Below are 19928 nucleotides of genomic sequence, written 5' to 3'. Positions count from 1 at the left end.
GCACTATTTACACAGTCACCGTACGGTGGCCTTGCGGTCTGTGTGACTACCTGTGGGCAACGCAAGGTCGACACACGGTTCCCCTACGCCCGCCGTGCACCTACGTACGGCCTCCGTGGCAGTCTGCGTCGACCGTGCGTCCACCGTGCGCTACGAGATTGGATTATAGTTGTTTGCCTATACACAGTGGTGCCCTCAGAATCCCAATTTAATTCGTTCCTGGAGGCTGTTCGGATTGCAAAAAGTTCGGATTCAAAAAATATTTTTCCTATAAGAAATAATGGAGTGAATTAATCTGTTCGTGGACCCAAAGAAAACCCACTTTCAAGACACTTTAAACTGAAATTCCCCATGTTTAAGGTAAAATAAGATGAGCAAATGACCTTCGGTGGTGGTGTATTGTATGTAAACTGGTACAATCGCCACATCCAAAGGCCCACACAGGCTCGAGCTCCGCCTGGGTTTCCATCGCTCACGCGCTCTGCGAGAGCGCTACCCCCAAGGCAGCTCATCAACCCTAACCCCCCAGAACCACAATCACTTTCATCAAACGCATCGGGCTGACGTAATCATGGATCTAGCTATAATTCCAGCAATGTGTGTGTGTGTGTGTGTGTGTGTGTGTGTGTGTGTGTGTGTGTGTGTGTGTGTGTGTGTGTGTGTGTGTGTGTGTGTGTGTGTGACCGCTGTTTCTCGACAACCACTGGTCCAATCTAATTGAAACTTGCCAGATATATTGCTAGGAACCAGAGGATGTGCCTTTTCAAGGTTTGATATTAATCGGACAAGTGGTTCCCAAGTTATGGCCATTTATTTACCAACCAATGAGAAGACACGTTGTTGCATGGGCGTGGCCGATGGGGAAGGGAAGCACAGCCACGTTCCCCATTACGGGTTACAACGTACGGACTTCCGGAGAGTGATGACTTCGTGTATTCCAATAATTTCTCGATTTCTTATGCGCATTTATAGATAAACACAATGGCCCAAGTTATGATCGTTTTCACATTAGACGGTGCATAAATTTCGGTAACATCAGAGTGCTGGTATGCTCCGAACCAGGAAGTAAATTTTTTTTCTCTCTCTTCTCTTCTCTTTTTGTTTTACCTTGCCACGACATTGCGAAAAGGTAAAATACGTTGGCGCTAATTGAATAATTGGGTATTAAAACTAAATTGCGAATAATCGTAACTGCAAATAATATCGAACTTCTGGGCCACGCACGTACGGGCACATGAGAGCGAAGAAACGGCCCGTGTGGTTTATTTTTATTATTATTTTTTTTTTTACGAGCACGTACGAGTATTAAAAATTACAACTGGTTTTGCTGTGAAATTCAATCCTTGCCCGACAGTCCGTCACACCATGTGATCGGATTGCTTTTTTTGTTAATAATTAAAACACAAGATGATTAAAAAAAATAAAAAATGAAAGTGAAAACACGAGGTAAGGCCTAAGTCACATTTGGCTCAGCGCCCGGAGGGTCTACAAAATGTACGGACACTCGCAATTATAAAGCGGCCGAGGTATTTCCACAGTCACACAATGTTGCAGTCACACATGTTTTTATTTTTCGGGGAGCTGCACGGGGTATTTACAAATTGTGGAGACCGAAAACGTGGGGGTGCTGTAATTTTTTGGGGGTTGGGAAAATTCATTTTTCATTAAGAAGAGCTCACGGCAGCCGCACGGAAAACGCAAGTCCACCGTACGCCCTACGTACGGTCGACGTGGAACACATCTATGTCATAGCTTGGCTTTGTCGAATTGCTATGGCGAGCGTAGAAATGAAAAAAAGTTATAACTCCGCGTTATAATTCCACGGCGACCTTACGACCTGTAAAATATAGCCAAATGGCGTAGGGCCTTCCTGAGGGCCACCTCAGTTTCTCTGGGGCCGCCGCACGTTTCTGTCAATTCAGAGGGCATACGGCCGCCTTATCCTTGCCGTAGAGCAAATGTGACTGAGTACTTCCACCGACGAACTGAATGAACAAAGCGCGAAGATGCGGGTCAAACAGGTGGGGGAGACACATGAACAAACATGAACGCTACGTTTTGTTCGGTTTTTTAAAAATGTATTAGGTTTTTTGGGGCAAACTTTCTCGAAAAAATTGTTCGGATTCCAATTTGTTCAAACAGCTTGGCCGTTCAGATTCTGGGGGACCACGGTATTTTATAGCTATAGTATATTCAGTTATATATACTGGTATATTTTTATTTCAGTAACAAAAAGGACTGGTATATATACCCACTCGTTACCGTCCGTCTGGCCGCACGTTCGCCTTAGGCCCCCCTGCGGTCGCCTTGCGGGCACCTTGAGGTCTCCTTGCGTCTGCCTTGAAAATTATATTGCCGCCGCAGGGACGCCCTATGGTCACCGTGCGACATCAAATCAAAGACCGTACGGCACCCCCACGTTTTCGGTCTCCACGATTTCTAAATACGCCGTGCGGCTACCCGAAAAATAAAAACATATGTGACTGCTACATTGTGTGACCGTGGAAATACTGCGGCCGCCGTAGAATTGCTAGTGGCCGCAGATTTTGGAGACCCCACGGCCGCCGTGGCAAATGTGACCGAGGCCTGAATCAACAGACAGGAAAAGGAGGGAGGATTATATTATATATTTACCTTCCAATATATATTTATACTTTTGTCATTTCTGGAATCTGATCAATGATTGTAAATTCTTAGAATTGAGGACTTGAAAAGCAATATAGATATTTTAGACTTTATCTTTTTGGTTTTGTTATCTCCTCGGTTACCTACGTTATGTTATGTTACCTATGCACTCAAAGCAAAAATCATGGTTTAGCAATTTGTTGATGTCCATTCATCTGTCTACAAACATCAGTTTATGATCGATGAACAACTTCTTTCAATTTAATGTTATATTTTGAATACGGATTGGACCTCGAATGGGAAACCAAACTTGACGTTTAACAGTACTTTGCCTCTGAATTTGTCCCGACCACACATGTGCAGAGAGGAGTGAGATATTTTAACTGTCTGTGTGTACGTCAGTCAAACAAAATTGGAAATCATTCGAGACAGGAAACTCACTGTTTTTAAGGCCGTCATAATGGACACATACAACAGGCACGAATAACTATAATGCAATGTGCTAGATAGGGTGATGTCATAGACACTGAGTCAAAACTGCGGTAATTTGGTAATCAAGTGATTAATTTATAAAACTTTCACAATCTTTATTTTATTTCAATTGCCTGACATACTTGAACACTGCAGAATACAAATCACCTTCTTTTTACTTTGAACCCCTTCTGTTTAGCAGTCGTTTGATATGAAAAATAAGGTGGGGGAAAGAATGCTTTAATAGTGTGAAACTTCCAGAATTTTTTTTAAATGATCTTTAAAATCGATCTTGTCTAAATTGAAGGATATACTTTAACACTATATGGGGCAACGTATTTTATGAACTCTCTAATTCTTCCTGTGTTTTACTCTCATTTTCACCTTTTGTTTGTAATGTTTTCAAAGTTCAATCAGTCACAATATTTATGCTCAACATTATTTATACTCACACTGAGAACATCCCCGTTCCCATGAAGAATAACATTATACTTGAGACTTACCAAAAAATAAAATGAATAAGATGGTTAGGATTGTCACAATCAGCAGGACCCAAAACCACCATCGAGGGGACTTGATGGATGGAGGAACAGTTTCACCTATTGAAGGATGTTAAACAGCAGTTTCATTAGTTAGACCAGGGATGATGATTTCAAAACAGGAGATAGGTCAAAGGAAGGTAGGAAGAACATCAAGTTGATTCATTTCCTTTTACTTGTAAATTCTTCTAAAAAAAACACCAACACATTGAGGGTCATTTCAATGTTTTCCATTGTGTTTGCCTTTTAACTTCACACTCCCTCAAATTTCAACATTTAACATCTCCAGCGAAACACGAACACAGTTTCCTTACTTCCTGTAGTGCTCTCCATCACACACTCATTCCCTTTCATGTAGAAACCTTCACGGCAAACACATTGTTGGTTATTTTCCCCATCACACACTCCCTCTTCAACCTCAGTCTCTGTGGAAAAGAGTAGAAAACATGGGAGTGAGTGAAGAGAAAGATAATGAACAAAACATTAAAAAATTGACATATGTCTGATCATCATGACGACATTGCTCAGAGATGTTTTTTTGAACACCCCTCACATGTATCAAGTGTGTTTTTCATGTAGGACTTATTCACCAGATACTAAATTCAGATGACTATCAATTACAATCTGACTCGCTGGACAACAAGAAACTTTCACTCTTCACTGCATTCTGAATCATTACAGTCCACCAGCAACCCCCTTCTCATGAAACAACCTTGATCCAGAATCACTGCTCATATTCAATCATTCGTTCCTCTTTTTTCCCCCCAACTGTGGAACCAACTTCCACATTCTCTTCAATCTCATTCTTCCCTCCAGGTCTTCAAGACAGACCCACCACCATCTCAGATAATGCCCATCCAAAACCAAGATCTTTTCTGCACCCATTAAACCACCTTCCACCACAAATCTTGCTTCTGTATCCTTATCCACCTCCTACATTCTCACCAACATTCTCCTCCACCACACCTGCACATCCCTTGTTGTCTGTCCCTGTCTTTTTCCCTGGGTCTTGCTGCAGGCATTTGATTTCCACCAAATCATTTCCACTGTTCCTTTTACTTTTTTTTTCTTCTCCTTTTCTTACGTTTCAGGGCCGACCAAGCTCAAATCTATACCAATAACTGTCCAACTCAAATCTATACCAATAACTGTCCAACTCAAATCTATACCATGTTTTTTTTGGCCTGCTCAATTATGCCTTGACGTGGAACAGGCCACAACAATTCTTTTTTTCCACTTTGTGATACCACAGTTCATCATAGCTACGAATCGCTGGGTACATTGCAATGTTTATAAATGCTCGGAGATGTCAGCATTCGTGGCGTTATTTCATTTTCGCACACGTGGTAACCTCGAGAATCTCGTAAACTAAGCTGAATTACAAAATTGAAGCTCCAGAATCAAACTAAGCAGCAGCTCCAACTCCTAAAAAAAGTGCTAGTTTGTCCAATTCTGATATATTTGATATTTTGTGTGTCTCCGGGAAGTGTCTGTTTAATATGACAGTTCGGTGATTGCCAATTACGTGCCAAGTAAGCTGTTTCTTATCAACCGTTTCGTTGGAGTGCTTAAGCCACATGGCGAGCACTCTCAAATTCACACTGTCACTGAATACTGTATATCGATCGACTTGAACAAAGTTCAGGGGCCACTCTTGTGCATTGGCCACGTGTTGTTCTGCACTGCAACAGAGGGTGGCTAGCTCACTGAAAATGTGAAATTTTATTTTCCACGACGTTTCCCCTTTTTGTGTATTCTTCCATTATACGCCCCATCACTTTGGCATCAATAAATACAAATAAAAATCAAATTTTTCGTTTTTTTAAGTTTCTTCAATGTTTCGTGGATTGCTTGGTGAAGACGCTTGGCACACGTTCTTCAAGCTTCAATCAATGGTGATACCCCATTTTGTTAGCAGAGGTAGGAAGACAAAATACATTCTATGATCACAATTAGTAAAAAATATTTTCAGTTGTAATGAAGTAATGAATCGCCAGATCACGGCAGGAAAGCCGAGAGGTATGCATGCTTACTCTAAGCTGTCTCGCCTGGATGAGAATCCCGACCCAGCTATAAACTGTCACAGGCGTTTCACAGGCAGGGCGAAAGGTAACACTATTTTCAATTTACAAGAACGTGAAGCATTTCTCTCTTTGCGTGATTTACGGATTACTTTATTGAGTCAAGGGTCCATAATTGAGGTTTGTAACAAGTAAAGTCTGTATTAACGATTTTCCACAAAAAGCAAATCGTATTCTTCGTGTTTTCGTGCTTGCATGTTTCGAGCAATCAGCCTGATTGATTGAGTCTTGGACAGATTTAGATCAAGGTATATCTTTACACATTGTCATTGTTGCATTCACTGTACTCTTATTTGTATTTCTATTTGCAGTGGTGGCATGACAAACTCATGGCAATGCGTCAAGTAGATGAACAAGGCCTACAATTCACACCTACAATCATTGTTGCGATTTGATGAGGTGATTCAATTACTATTTAATTATTGGTCCAACATTGGTGACAACAAAATCCGAAACTCCATCACCAACGCTTGTACCGCTATTTTCAAGATATCATGGATTTGTAAAATTGTACCATTTGAAGTTTTATGATTCTTGTATTTTTCCTGATGATGTATTTGTACAATGATGTATTTCTTCTTGATTAATGAAGTCATCCTTTCTGGTTCTCTTGAAAACACGACCAAGAAGCATATTGCCCACTATTTTCTTTGTAAGATCCAATGTGATGGAATTGTTGCAAACCTCAGGTCACAAACTGGAATTGCACTCGGGAGAGAGAATAACTCCACCAGGCTGAACAGTTTACAATTTGTGTCCCACTGATAGGCCAGATCTGCACCTGGACCTGAACGAAAATCTAACCAGCTTGTTCTGGTCAACTACCCAACTAACTCATCCACAAAGTTTTGTCATAATCCGTCCACAAATTTTTGAAATATAATCCTATACTATATATCGTTTATGGCCTGATCTTTCAATGGTGAAGAATGACATAAAAAAACAATTCGCATGACCATACCTTCACCAAAATCGAATAAATTCTTCCTTGTCACACACTCAACCTGTCCACCAAGTTTCGTCGGAATCCATCCTGAACTTGATGAGATATCGTGCTATTTATTGGTGCAGTTGTGGAAAAAGACCCCCAAGCAGTCAGAGACCATGAGAGAAATCCAGAGTCAGTTCTGTCATTAGTTTATGTGGCAGATAAAACCTTTGCACTTTGTCCAGGAGATTTGGAAGGGGAAATGCATTGTGAGATTAGCATGTTTCATCCCTGGTGTGATTTTCCCCCCATCGTCTTTCAATTCATAAATCCATCAATATATCTTTCAATGGATCAATCTTTCCTTCAATCTAACAATCCATCAGTTCAATCCATCAATCCACCCATCCCCATCCCTCACCCCCTTCCCAGCAAACAGTCATCTCCCATGCATCCTTCACCCCTTTGCTCTCAAACCCCATACCCCCCATCAGAAGCTTCCCTCCCCTCGTTTAACCTCAATCCATCCATTCATCCCTCCATCTCCAATCCCTCATCCTTTCGCTTCTCAATCTCCATTTTCCGTGCTCCCCTCAAAAACCCTCCATCTTCGTCCAACATCCAACTTCATAGTGTGGAGCATCATCATTGCTTAAATTTATATAAATTCCTTTCCTTTTCTCACCTGTATTTTCCCCATTTAAAACACAAACAGATAATTACTTCCGTAAAAAGACAGAATCACAATTTAAATGGAGAGTTCCACCTCTGAAGATTCTTCCAAAAGGGTGTCCCACGAGTTAATAGTGGGAGACTGTCTGGAGGTCAATGGACGTCTCTGTGAGCCAGAAACAAATGAACTGAGCCGAAGTGAGGGAAGGAGGAACCTCGGGACGTTCTGGCCATGCCTCGCGTCTGGCTCCATAAAAGCCGACAATATGAATGGCAGAGCTGAGCCACTGGGGAAGCCTGCTTTGAACAAGCCAGCGCTGAGCGAGAACCTCTGCTGTTTGCCTGCCTGAAGTCTGTACAAGCCTCTGCCATTTGCTCGTCTATGCTATGAGGGCTGTAGGTATCCCTGTTTGCCGAACCACAGGCGGCGTGCCGATCAATCTCGGCAAACAGAACACGTGGACCCCGATTTGGTAGCTCGGGCATTACATGATATCCGACACAACACTGCCATTCCCACCGCATTTCCCCTTCCCTCCCTGCAATTTGGACCAATGTAAATCAGCTTGTTTGCGTCGGATAAGCGAGGGGCTGTAACCAAGCTCCGCTCTTCCTCTATCTTCTTCTCCTCTGCTTTTTCCCATGTGATTGATGATGCCATGTCCTGTGTTTAGGTAAATAATTAAGACCGTTTAAGGGGAAAATAAGTAATGCCAAACCACCGGAAAGGTAATGCATTTGTAAAAGAGCGAGAGCCCTGCCCAGTTTGGTGATCTCAATCGGCATCTGAAGTTGCTCAACAACCCATCGGGAAGCGCACTTCTCCGCAGCGTGGCAGCCTGCAGGTTCAGAGGTCAGGGAGAGGCTGAGAAGTCCCCCTCGTGGTGAACCCCAAACTCTGGTTCTGTAACTATTTTTTGGCCCCATCACTCAATGGTGAAGAATTACTTAAATATTAGTGTCCAGATCTTCACCAAACTCGATTCAATTCATCCCCGTCACACATCCAACCTCGCCACCAAATTTTGTCTGAACCAGTCTATAACTATTTGAGATATCCTGCTCACAGACAGATGGACAAACAAACAAACAAACAAACAAATCTACACCTTCGATGGCAAAGGCAATTATCCATTCCTTGTTAAAAGGTCAACCAGCTCTTCACTTCGTTTGATCATGATTAAACTGAATTTGAAAACCTTACCACACAACTTTACACAACACAACCAGCAATGGAGTTGTGGATTAAAATTAAAATGTTGATCAGAAATGTACATTTCATACTTGGAAGAATGTAATCGCTAATCTCAACACAAGATTAGCATTCTGTGTGGGTGGCAAAAGAGGTCAAAACAAATACGGAATAAAACACCTTAAATGGCGATTGATCCACCAGCCAATGGAGAGAAGAGAAGCTGATGTTTTGAGCCTTACTTACTTCATCGGACGGTAAGGCCTGAACCTTTAGCTTCTCTTCTCTCTATGGCGGATCAATCACCATTTATGGTATTTTTTAATTTCCCTTAATTTAATACTTGGTTGCGTTGGTGCTTATACATCGAGAAATTAAATGTAAATATAAACAGTATAATAGTTTACCTGGGTCACAAACAGTACATTGCTTGCACATTGTCATGTTGCTTTGCTCGTCCATGTATTTCCCCATTTGACAAGCGAAGCACAAACAATTACTTCCAGGATTGCGACAGGGTTTAGACATGTACGTTCCTGTGAAGTATATAATGAGTTGGATTTATTGAAAAATTCCAGGAACATGGAACACCAATGGAATTGATATTACAACACCAATGGAATTGATGTCAAAACACCAATAAAATTGATACTGGAACTCACCTCTGGGACAAAATTTACAGCAAACCCCATCCGCATCATTAAAGAATTGATTTTCTGGACATGGAGGTGAACTTTCTGTTCCAAAATGTGAAACCTGGAAAACCAAAAACACAACGATTATAACGTCGATTCGTTTATCACGTCGAAATAAATTCCTGATTCAATCAAGTACTCTTGGGGAGTATTTGATCAATGCAAACAACTGGGATCAATCTCAGTGGTATTGTTCGCTGGAGCTATATATTTATACATATATATTTTTTTGAAATGATTTTTTTTATCAACCGCTGTCACAACGGGAACCCAACGGGTTCACGGGTCGTCTAGTTTATCTTTAAAACTCAATCGTGGAAATCTAATTCAAATGAAAGATCAATCACCACATTGGAGTCATTAAAAATATCATTCTATGGAATTTTTACTTCCTCCCTGTTCAAGTTCCAGGTTGTTCTATTGTCCAATCAATGCTCTTGTTGAAGAAAACATATTCAAGTTTAAAACATCGTTTGTTTCAAACCCTGGGCGAGTCATACCAAAGACTATTTTTTTTTAAATGGTACAGGCTGCTTCCTTGCATGAAGCTCAGCATTTAACAGGAGAGATAATGGACAGAACAATGCTGGGACGGCCCTGGCAAACTACCCAGTATCACCCTTGTTAAGAAACTTTAAACAGAGTAAGGTATGTCAGGTTTTCTTTTTTATGGACAAGTTTTACATTGTTGTGATATTCAATTGTTCCTCATATAGTTAGTAGTTTTGGAAATGAAGAGAATAAAAGGCAAACACGATGGGAATTCCAACCTTTTATCAAATAAGAATGAACAACACCCGAGTACATTCACAAGTTGATAGTTTCATTCACAAGAAAACTGTCCAGGTGAAAAAGCATTCTCGAAGATTTTAATTTAAACTAGAAGAGCACTCGGTAGAGTGCATACCTCCACCCCATAATACCTGATCCACGAGAACATATCTGGCCCAAGACATTTTTGAAACATCATGCTATAATATAGCAGTACCTAAGAACCATACCGGATCATCCCACAATTTTTCCAAAATTGAGTTATACATGTCAGTAGGTGCACAAAACTGAGCCCTTTCTGAGCCAAAATGGGCCAACCCCATCTCATAAATTATGTTAATTTTATAAGCAGAAAACCTCTCTGGCTCTGGTGACATGCATCTGACTTGCCAGAGACAAAGTGGGCCATCCCACATTTTTCCCATGATTCCATGTAAACATGGCTGCCAGGTATCTATCAGATGCTGAGTTGGAGGCTATGATTGGCGACAATGACGAAGTAGATGATGACAAGGACCCAGATTTTCACCCAAATGAATCAGAAGATGATGGCACTTCATCAGAAAACAGTAAGTTTTACATTTATTGATTACTTTTTGAGAAACAGTGGCGACGTTTGGTGTTGTGGGTTCCGCCACTCTGGCACTTGGCAAATGATGTAACTGGCCAATAGTCTAAGAGGAATAAGGTGTTAAAACTATCTACGGAGGAACAAAAATAGGCCATTTACCATGTAAATACTGTGTCTTTATTTTTAGTTACATACCATGAGCCTACAGTTTTAGGATAAAGAACTTAAAATACATTTTGAAAGAGCCTCGTGATTTCTATGAACTTGTGTGGGTTGGCCCATTATAGCACCTCAAGGCCATATCCAGCAATGGTCATTTTCCAAGTCTGTACAACTCTCTAAGGTTATGTTTTTTTACATTTCAGGAAATGGAAGTGGGCCTGCAGATGTTAATCCGAATAACAATGTAGAAAATGGTCTTGCTGATGGAGCTGCAGAAGCTACGGGTGTAGAAAATGGTGATCCGAATAATCCAGGTGTAGGGACAAAACGTGACAGAAGCCGTGTTCGTCACACAAGTAAATGGAAGAAGAATATCCGTAAATGACGGAGAAACGCTGGAGAAGACGACACGTCATGATCCAATAAACATGTTCCAAGAAAGAAACTGGAACACGTGGATTGTGGATGTGAAAAACGTTGTGTTCAGAAAATTTCTGAAGTCAGGAACCTACAGCTGCACAAGTCCTTCTGGAACATGGGTGATTGGAGTGCACAGAATGCATTTCTGGTTGGACTGGTAAAAACAAACTGCAGTGAAATGACACAACAAACGAGACAGAAGGGACCGTAATCCTGGGCAAATGGTTGGTCCAACATTGCCAAGGCTAAAGGAAATGACACGAACCTGTTCTGATTAAAGTGGAATGGACGTGGAAGTTTGCAAAGTTTTTTTCCTGCACACATTCTCCATTTCTAATGGGCATCTTGGTAGGGCACTGGCAAATGCAGTTGAGGCAGGTTGTCCGAGACCTGATAAACGTGGTCAGCATGAACCTGGGAATAAAACCGAGGCTGAACGAATCAATCATTTGAAAACGTTTATTGGTGAGATACCCCAGTATGAATCTCACTACACTCGTGCACGTCATGTCAACAGGAAATACCTAGCTCCAGGGTTGACCAAAACCAAGCTCTATGATCTTTACAAGGGAAGGTACACCTTAGATTCTGTTGAACCAGTCTCAGATTGGAAATTCAGGAATACCTTCGACACTGATTTTTGCACATTTAAGTTTTCATCAGCCTCTAAAGGATACATGCAAAACATGTGACATCCTTGCTGCACAAATAAAGGAAGTTAAAGAACCTGGAGATGCTGTAAAACTGGGCGAGGAGGAGCATGAAAAGGAATTGCATTTACGACGGGCAGAGGCTGCACAAACTAGATACAAGACGGACTGTGAGAAGACAAAAACTGAAGATGTGACTGTGTTCTGTTATGATCTGCAGAAAACCTTAGCAACCCCTGTTTTGACAACTGGTGTAGTGTACTATAAACGTCAGATGTGGGTTTATAATTAAGGAATTCACAATGCAGAGCAGCAGAATGGGTTCATGTACATGTGGGACAAAAGTCAAAGGTCCCAAGGTCCGAACGAGATTGCTTCTTGTCTTAATTAGCATTTGATTTCACACAAATCCAAGAAGTGCATAATTGCATATGCAGATACATGTGGTGGCCAGAATAGAAACATAAAAAATTCATTGTTCTGGTTACATGTTGTTCAAAATCCTCTGATGTGATGTAGAAATTGTTCACCAAACTTTTTTTGTCAGTGGGCATAGTTAGATGGATTCGGACAAAGATTTTGGTATTATAGAAAAAGCTAAACAGAATTTTCCCCAAATCCATGTCCCAAATGACAGTATTTACTTCAATTTGGATGAGATAGATGTTAAAGATCATTAAAAAAATGTTCTGGAAGTATATCACTATTAAAGCAGTCTGAAACACCACCTTATTTAACATATTGAACTCCTGCGAAACAGAAGGGTTTCAAAGTGCAAAGAAGGTGATTTGTATTCTAAAATGTTCAAGTATGTAATTCAATTGAAGGTGAATGTTGTAAAGAAAGCAAAACAGAAGAAACCCTTTGGATTGACAAAGTCACAACAATCAGATTTGAAGAGTGCTGAACAACTTGAGAAAGTAGTTTTCAATAGAAAAGTTAATACTGAGGGTCTCAAAGTGGAGTGGCTGAAGATCCACTGGTTGTGTTTTAAGCGTGAAGCACCAACTAAAATTTTCTTCAAGTATAGTAACAATGAGGATGTTCCTTTCAGGTGTATAGATTTAAGTTGTATTGGTGGTCCACAGAATCAGAAATATTAATCTAGGTTCATTGGTTCTGCCAGATTTGTACCCACAAGGCAGAGAAATAGCTGTTCTAAAGTTGAGGGACCTCCAGACCTTGCTGCAGTTTGTACCCCCAATTCACCATGCATTCTATAACCAATTCATAGTCAATGACAATGCAGATGATGGTGGGTTAATTGAAGAGCAAGACATAGAATGAGATGAATACTGAGAAGGAACCCTCCCAAACCATGAATCTAGTTTGATCTGCTTAGGTTATGTCATTTTGTAAAAACAACATAACCTCTACGACGAACCTTTATCTTAGGTTCTTCCCAGAAATGTGTGTTGTAAAAGCTGTACTGGTTTGCTGAATAAAAACACTTTGATTTTCAGTGCAAACACCTCTATTGTTCATTTTTAGGATTGAATCCCTAATGCGAAAATGGGCCATCCCACACAATCGGGCTATAACCAGAGCACCATAATGGGCCATCCCAAAATGGTCAAATTCAACACCCCTTTTCCCTGGGTGGGACCTGTACAACTTGCTTTTTTTGTGTGTGGATATAATTTTGTGTGTCTTGTGTTTATTTATCCTTTGGTATTTTTCATTTCCATTTGCTCATGGTGACACAGGAGGCTGACAAGTTTGAGTCATTTTTTCTCAAAAGTGTACCAAGATGGGATGGCCCAGTATGGTTCTTAGGTACTCATGTATCGTTTTTGAGTCCTATCTTTCAATGGTGAAGAATTACTTCAAAAAATTCTCGCATCTGGTTCCAGATCCGGATCTTCACCAAAATGGAATCAATTCGTCATAGTCACACATCCAACATGGTCACTGAGTTTCATCCGAATCCATCGACAACTTTTTGAGATATCGTGCTATATATCGTTTTTGGCCCGATCTTTCAATGGTGAAGAATCACTTAAATTCTGCTATTCGGATCCGGATCCGGATCTTCACCAAAATCTAATCAATTGTCATCACACAACGAACCTGTGCACAAAATATCATCCAGATCCATCCACAACTTTTGATATATTTTGTACACAAACAAACAGAGAGAAAGGGATGAAAACATAACCTCCTTCACCTTCGGTGGTGGATGTAATTAACATTGATCTAAATATTTCAACCTCAAATATGAGCTCCTTTAAAAGGAACTTCAATGCAGGAGGATGCTATTAGGCCCGTCAACCCTGTGCAAAGGTTGCCAACCTATGACTGTCCATGCTCTATCCTTTAAAAATTCTGAGCGCAGAGCAAGGACATCCCAGACTCAGAGTGGACGCTCTCACCATTACAGCACAGTATCTATAAAATAAGTAATCTGTCTTTGGGATCACAACAGCAGTGTCAGCAAATAATTACTTAAAAATGAATGAGATCATATAAATATGAAGATCTAAAAAAAAAAATCAGTGAAATTATATAAATATGAAGATCTACAAAAAGAAATCAATGAAATCCTATTAATATAAAGATCTAAAAATCAATGAAATCATATAAATTTGAAGATCCAAGAAAAATCAATGAAATCATATTAATATGAAGATCTAAAAAAAAAAATCAGTGAAATTATATAAATATGAAGATCTACAAAAAAAAAAAAAATCAATGAAATCCTGTTAATATGAAGATCTAAAAATGAATGAAATCATACAAGTAGGGTGAATATACTGATTCTGGCTCACTTTTTCCCATGTAAATGAATGGGCGATTATCCCAAGGTATATTTATTTGTCTCCCCTTTTAACCTAGGGACACTTTTTTTCAAATAACCAATGCAATAAGATAAAGATTTGTTCAAGAAGTAAAGTAGTAATGTGATTTGTTAAAGGTGATTCGAAAGAAATATCTGAAACATGTAAGCCTCGGGACACTCTTTTTCAAATAACCAATGCATACTGTTGAGCTCACTCCTTGAACCTATAAAGATTTGTTCATTCTCAAATTCCTTCAATAGTTAAATTTTCTTTGCACAATAATCCCCATCTAAAATATTTAAAAACAAAACATTTGAATCTTTATATTTTAAGATACCCCTTTTGTGCCATTACGAAATGATAAACTTCTCTTAACGCTCTTGTTTGACCACCTCCTGAGCCACAGGTTATTTTTTGTTAAGCTACGCACACTTTTCATAAGCCCGCCCACTTTTCCTAAGCCCCACCCACTTTTAAACGAATTTTATAAGCCCCGCCCACTTTCGTGAGGTATTTTTATAGGCCACGCCCACTTTTTCTAAGCCCCACCTACTCTTACATCATTTCCAGTTCATCTCTGACTCACAAAGAAATCGCTAGAAAATTCTAGAATGTTATGGTTTTGAAAAATTCCCCAAAGAAGGCTTGCCTGGGCTTGCCCAGGGAATTTCCAAAGGAAACTACACCCACCAGTCTTTCCCTACAAAAGCCTCAAGCCCAGGCTCCATTTTAAACTTTTTTTTTGCTGGCAATGGTGTGCTGTTTGCTTGCCTGGAGTTCTACGACTTGTATGGAACTAAACCTTCAGTTTGATGAACTGAATTCAAACCTCTTATCCATTGAGGTAAGATTTTATTTCCCTATTTTCAGTTTAATTTAAGCATCGACTCATTTAATAATTAAATAACTTAATTAATACATTATTATTTTCTCTCACAGGAAATTGCATCTGAAAATACCGATTTTGCCACAACTTGGGGAGAAATTGTTGGCTTGGTTGAAGACCTTGTGAGCGACCAAGGCCCACAGAACGAGCTAGGCCTTGAGTGGGATGACTTTGGGGTTCCTTGGAGATCAACTACTTGTATGGAACTAAACCTTCAAGTTGATGAACTGGATTCAAACCTCTTATCTGTTGAGGTAAGATTTTATTTTCCTATTTTCAAAGTTTGATTGAAGCATGCTCATTTAATAATTAAATCACTTAATTAATACATTATTATTTTCTCTCACAGGAAATTGTATCTGAAATACGAAATGAAAATACTGCTTTTGCTACAACTTGGGGCGAAATTTTTGGCTTGGTTGAAGACCTTGTGAGCGACCAAGACCCACAAAACGAGTTCGTCCTTGATGACCCAACAAAAGAGTTATATGTTGGAGACCAGCAAAGTCCTGAAAGAGTTTTGCAACAATAGTACTCATTGTGAGTTATCAAGACGATACCCCCTGAACAAGTTATACCTTGATGAGCCAGAATACAAGTTTTACCTTGGATACTCACAAATTTCAGACATTTTGAAAAATGGAGTTTTCCTTGATGATCCACAGTTATACTATGTGAGATCTATCACTGAAACCCATAAAAATTGGAAAAATGGAGATTTCCTTGATGATCCACAGTTATACTATGTGAGATATATCACTGAAACCCATAAAAATTGGGAAAAAAATGGAGATTTCCTTGATGATCCACAGTTATACTATGTGAAATCTATCACTGAAACCCATAAAAATTGGAAAAATGGAGTTTTCCTTGATGATCCACAGTTATACTATGTGAGATCTATCACCAAAACCCACAATATTTCTGGAAATTGTGATTCTACCTTGGAGTCTTGGATAGATGGTTATATTTTTGGAGACTTGAAATGTGGGTTCTGGCTTGATAACTCACAATGTGATACGTATCTTGGAAACTCAACAGGAATGTGGTTATACCTTGGAGACTTGGAAAGTTGGGTTTATTTTGGAGACTTGAAATGCTACCACTCTTTGGGATCTAAACCTATCAAGAAAGTTCTTGCTCCCCCTTTCTACATCATCAAACCTGAGAGCCTTAAAAGACAGAATTGGAAGAAGAGAAAAAAAAAAAAAATTTAGGTGGAAATCTCATTTTGAAAAAGACATTGTGTTGGGCGAGGGTTGGGGGGTTGGGGTTGAAATTTTGAATGTGAGGGTTGGGGTTAAGATTTTGAATGTGAGAGTTGACACACACACACGCACGCACGCACGCACGCACGCACGCACGCACGCACGCACACACACACACACACACACACACACACACACACACGTTAAGCCTTGACTATTCAGTTGAGAATTCTGTGTTTGGGGTTCACAGATCTAAGAACATCCCCCCTTGACACACATTATATACTGTTATACACCTCGGACTTGGCCCTCGAGTGTCCACAACAGTGTATAGTAGGAGGGAGTAAAGCGCCAACCCATTGCTCCCATTGCACACACACACACCAACAAACAAAAGTTAAGCCTTGACTATTCAGTTGAGGATTCTGTGTTTGGGGTTCACAGATCTAAGAACGTCCCCCCTTGACACACATTATATACTGTTATACACCTCGGACTTGGCCCTCGAGTGTCCACAATGGTGTATAGTAGGAGGAAGTGAAGGACTAACCATTGCTCCCATGGGTATTATCTGCTTAGTTTTGTCTTTTGTAATTCCTGTGAATAAAATGAACCTAAAATCTCTTCCCCTTCTAAATCATATATCTTATAAGTCCAAGGAACCGTATCTATTACATAAACAATTTTAAAAAGTTCGTTCGTCCATCGTTTAATATAACCTTTTTAAAAATGAGATTTCCACCTATATATTCTTATGATATCACCAACTTTGAACTTAGGTTTTCTGATATTAATCTCTTTTTCATATTTTAATTTTGTAAATGTTTCTGATGGTTTCATATTCGTTGACGTGTGAATCGTGTCATTATACTTATCCATAATATCCTGAATAAAAGATGACCATTGTTGTGAACCGAGTTCTGTGAATTTTTTATATAGTCTCTCTTTTAAGGTACGATGAAAACGTTCAACAACAACGGCCTTCCCTTCATTAAAGGTACTGTAAAATGTAATACTGTTATTTTTTAGAAAATTCATAAATGTCTTGTAAGAAAACTCTCTACCCTCATCAGTCCACAATTTTTTAGGTTTTCTCTTCCTTTTATTAAATATCTGTTGAAAGGCTAACATAAGAGTATTACCTGTTTTGTTTTTTTAAAGGGACAACCCATGCGTATCTACTCAAATCAATAACGGTTAAAGCATACTTGTACCCTTTATCATTATTGAGTTCAATCAAATCAGCAGACCAGATATAATCAACTTCTTTGGAATAAACCTTCCTTCTCCGAAACTTTGTGAATATTGGTTTATGCAATTCATCAGCTAATTGCTCTTCAGGCTTAATGACATCATTAGAGCCTAAAAGTTTTTTGAATTTCCAAGTCCAAGTTTCAATTTAGCACTGATCATCTTCTTCACGATGAACCGATCAACTTTTTCTCTCAAGGTTGGATTTTGTATCAGAGACAAATTATACAACATTTCTCTATCGGCTTCATGCTTTTCTTCCAAAGTTGTGGTATTCCCATAATCAATATCGTGTCTCATGCACACTTCATCAACTATTGATGGGTTTACTCCATGATTTAGGATTGTCTGTCTCATCCAATCTTTTATCCAAGTCTGTGCCTGGACCACAGAAAGAATACCCTGGTAGATGTAATTCCCCTGGTATTCCATTAGTTGTAAATTTACTTCCTGATAAAAACTTTTGTATATCTCCTGAGTTTGTGTTTGGAGATAAATTGATTTTTTTTTGAACCACACACCGAACATATACCTTTTTGTATAACCCTGTTATTTTTACTTTTAAAATATGAAATATTTTTAGTATTCGTTTTCTTTTTACATTTGAAACAATAACTCATTTATTTATGAGAAAAATTCCTGCAGAGTGCAAAAACCTTTTTAGTTTCCATCATGCACATTTGAATCTTAATTTTTAAAACATAAGGAATCCTTAGAAATGCCTTCACTCTCTCCTCATTTAAGAAAAAAATTAAAAACTTGAATTAAAATGAATATCTTGTCGATGTCAATAGTCTTGTCGAAAGTATTGCAAATAGACTTGTAAATTCTTCGTTTTCCTCCTCGGTGGGTTGAGTTATTTTCTGTAATACCCCCAATCTTTTTTTAATCTCACTGGTTTCCATATTTTGATATTTATTCATTCTCGCTCTTTCCTCCTTCTCTCTCTTCTCTCTCTCCTCACTCTTCTCCCTCTCCTTCTCTTTCTTCTCTCTTCTCCTTTTCCTCCTCTTCCCTCTCTTCTTCAACTCCTTCCTCATCCCTTAACATCCTTGAATCACTTACACCCCATAGAATATCATACATATATTCATGAGGATTTCTTGTTATTCCTGTATCCAAAATAATTTTTTTTACAACAGGAAACCAATAAAATTTCTTTTGAATTTCTAAAAGAGCCTTACCTTTTCTTAACTTTATAATTTTTTCATTATTTAACATTCTAATTAAATCTAAAGTTGTCGGTTTATCAACATCAGCATAATGCCAATCATTTATTGAAAATACCTCATTCTTATGTTTTAGAACATATTTATTAAAATACTGAATACCCTTTTCTTGAAGGTTTGCTTGGACACAGAAATGATAATTTTCTTGAAGCCTTCTTGCTGTCATTTATGTATTAGAAATATATGTTAGAATAATATTATGGCACGAAACACCTCCCCGTCTTCCCATAGTTAAACCATTTTGTATTTCCTTTCTTATTATATATAATCCTGTTTTTTTCTGTTTTCATGATATAAACTAGGGCAAAACCATTATTATATTTACCCTTATTAAATTCTTTTATTTGTTGTTTACTAATCGTGGCTCCACAAAACTCATTCTCTATACCAAGTGGATAATATTCTTCCTTACGAGACTGATTTAATTGTTCCAGGTCTTCTCGGTCAATTCTAAATGACCAATTATACCCTAAATCATTCATATCATACCCCCATTGTTCTATTCTCATACAAACGATACGTCCTTTTTTCTAAAAATTTATTTTAATTCGAACTGTGAATTCTGTATGACCTGGAGATAAAATCAACACTTCTGTATCTTTGGAATACACGGCCGTTTTATTTAAGGATATTTATTGTGATAAATCGCTTAATCTCACCAAGTCATTCGCGTCAGTTGGGCTTGGATAATTTTTTCATTTTCATAAGCATTTTTCATGTTAATATTTTTGGTTATATTATATTTATGACGTTCAGCCTGTGCCTTTGTGAAATAATTTGATAAATCAATATCCAGT

The 19928-nt window shown here is 38.9% G+C and overlaps 1 protein-coding gene across 2 annotated transcripts in view; it reads right to left on the bottom strand.

Moving 5' to 3' along the window:
* Nucleotides 1-19928, bottom strand: part of LOC147017314 (tumor necrosis factor receptor superfamily member 25-like) — a 65744-nt gene that overhangs the window by 14551 nt on the left and 31265 nt on the right. For both annotated transcript variants that reach the window (XM_085846828.1, XM_085846829.1), the window contains 4 exons: nt 9171-9264; nt 8916-9044; nt 3950-4060; nt 3600-3695 (listed from right to left, as the gene is read on the bottom strand). In XM_085846828.1, coding sequence (XP_085702954.1) covers nt 3600-3695; nt 3950-4060; nt 8916-9044; nt 9171-9264 — 430 coding nt within the window. The remainder of the gene's footprint in view (nt 1-3599; nt 3696-3949; nt 4061-8915; nt 9045-9170; nt 9265-19928) is intronic.

This window comes from Eptatretus burgeri, chromosome 11 (genome assembly GCF_056783735.1).
Source record: "Eptatretus burgeri isolate ZD-2024b chromosome 11, Ebu_testis_v1, whole genome shotgun sequence".
In the NCBI taxonomy this organism is placed as follows: domain Eukaryota; kingdom Metazoa; phylum Chordata; class Myxini; order Myxiniformes; family Myxinidae; genus Eptatretus; species Eptatretus burgeri.
Note: the sequence above shows the minus strand (reverse complement) of the source record. Positions and strands in the feature narration are given on the sequence as shown.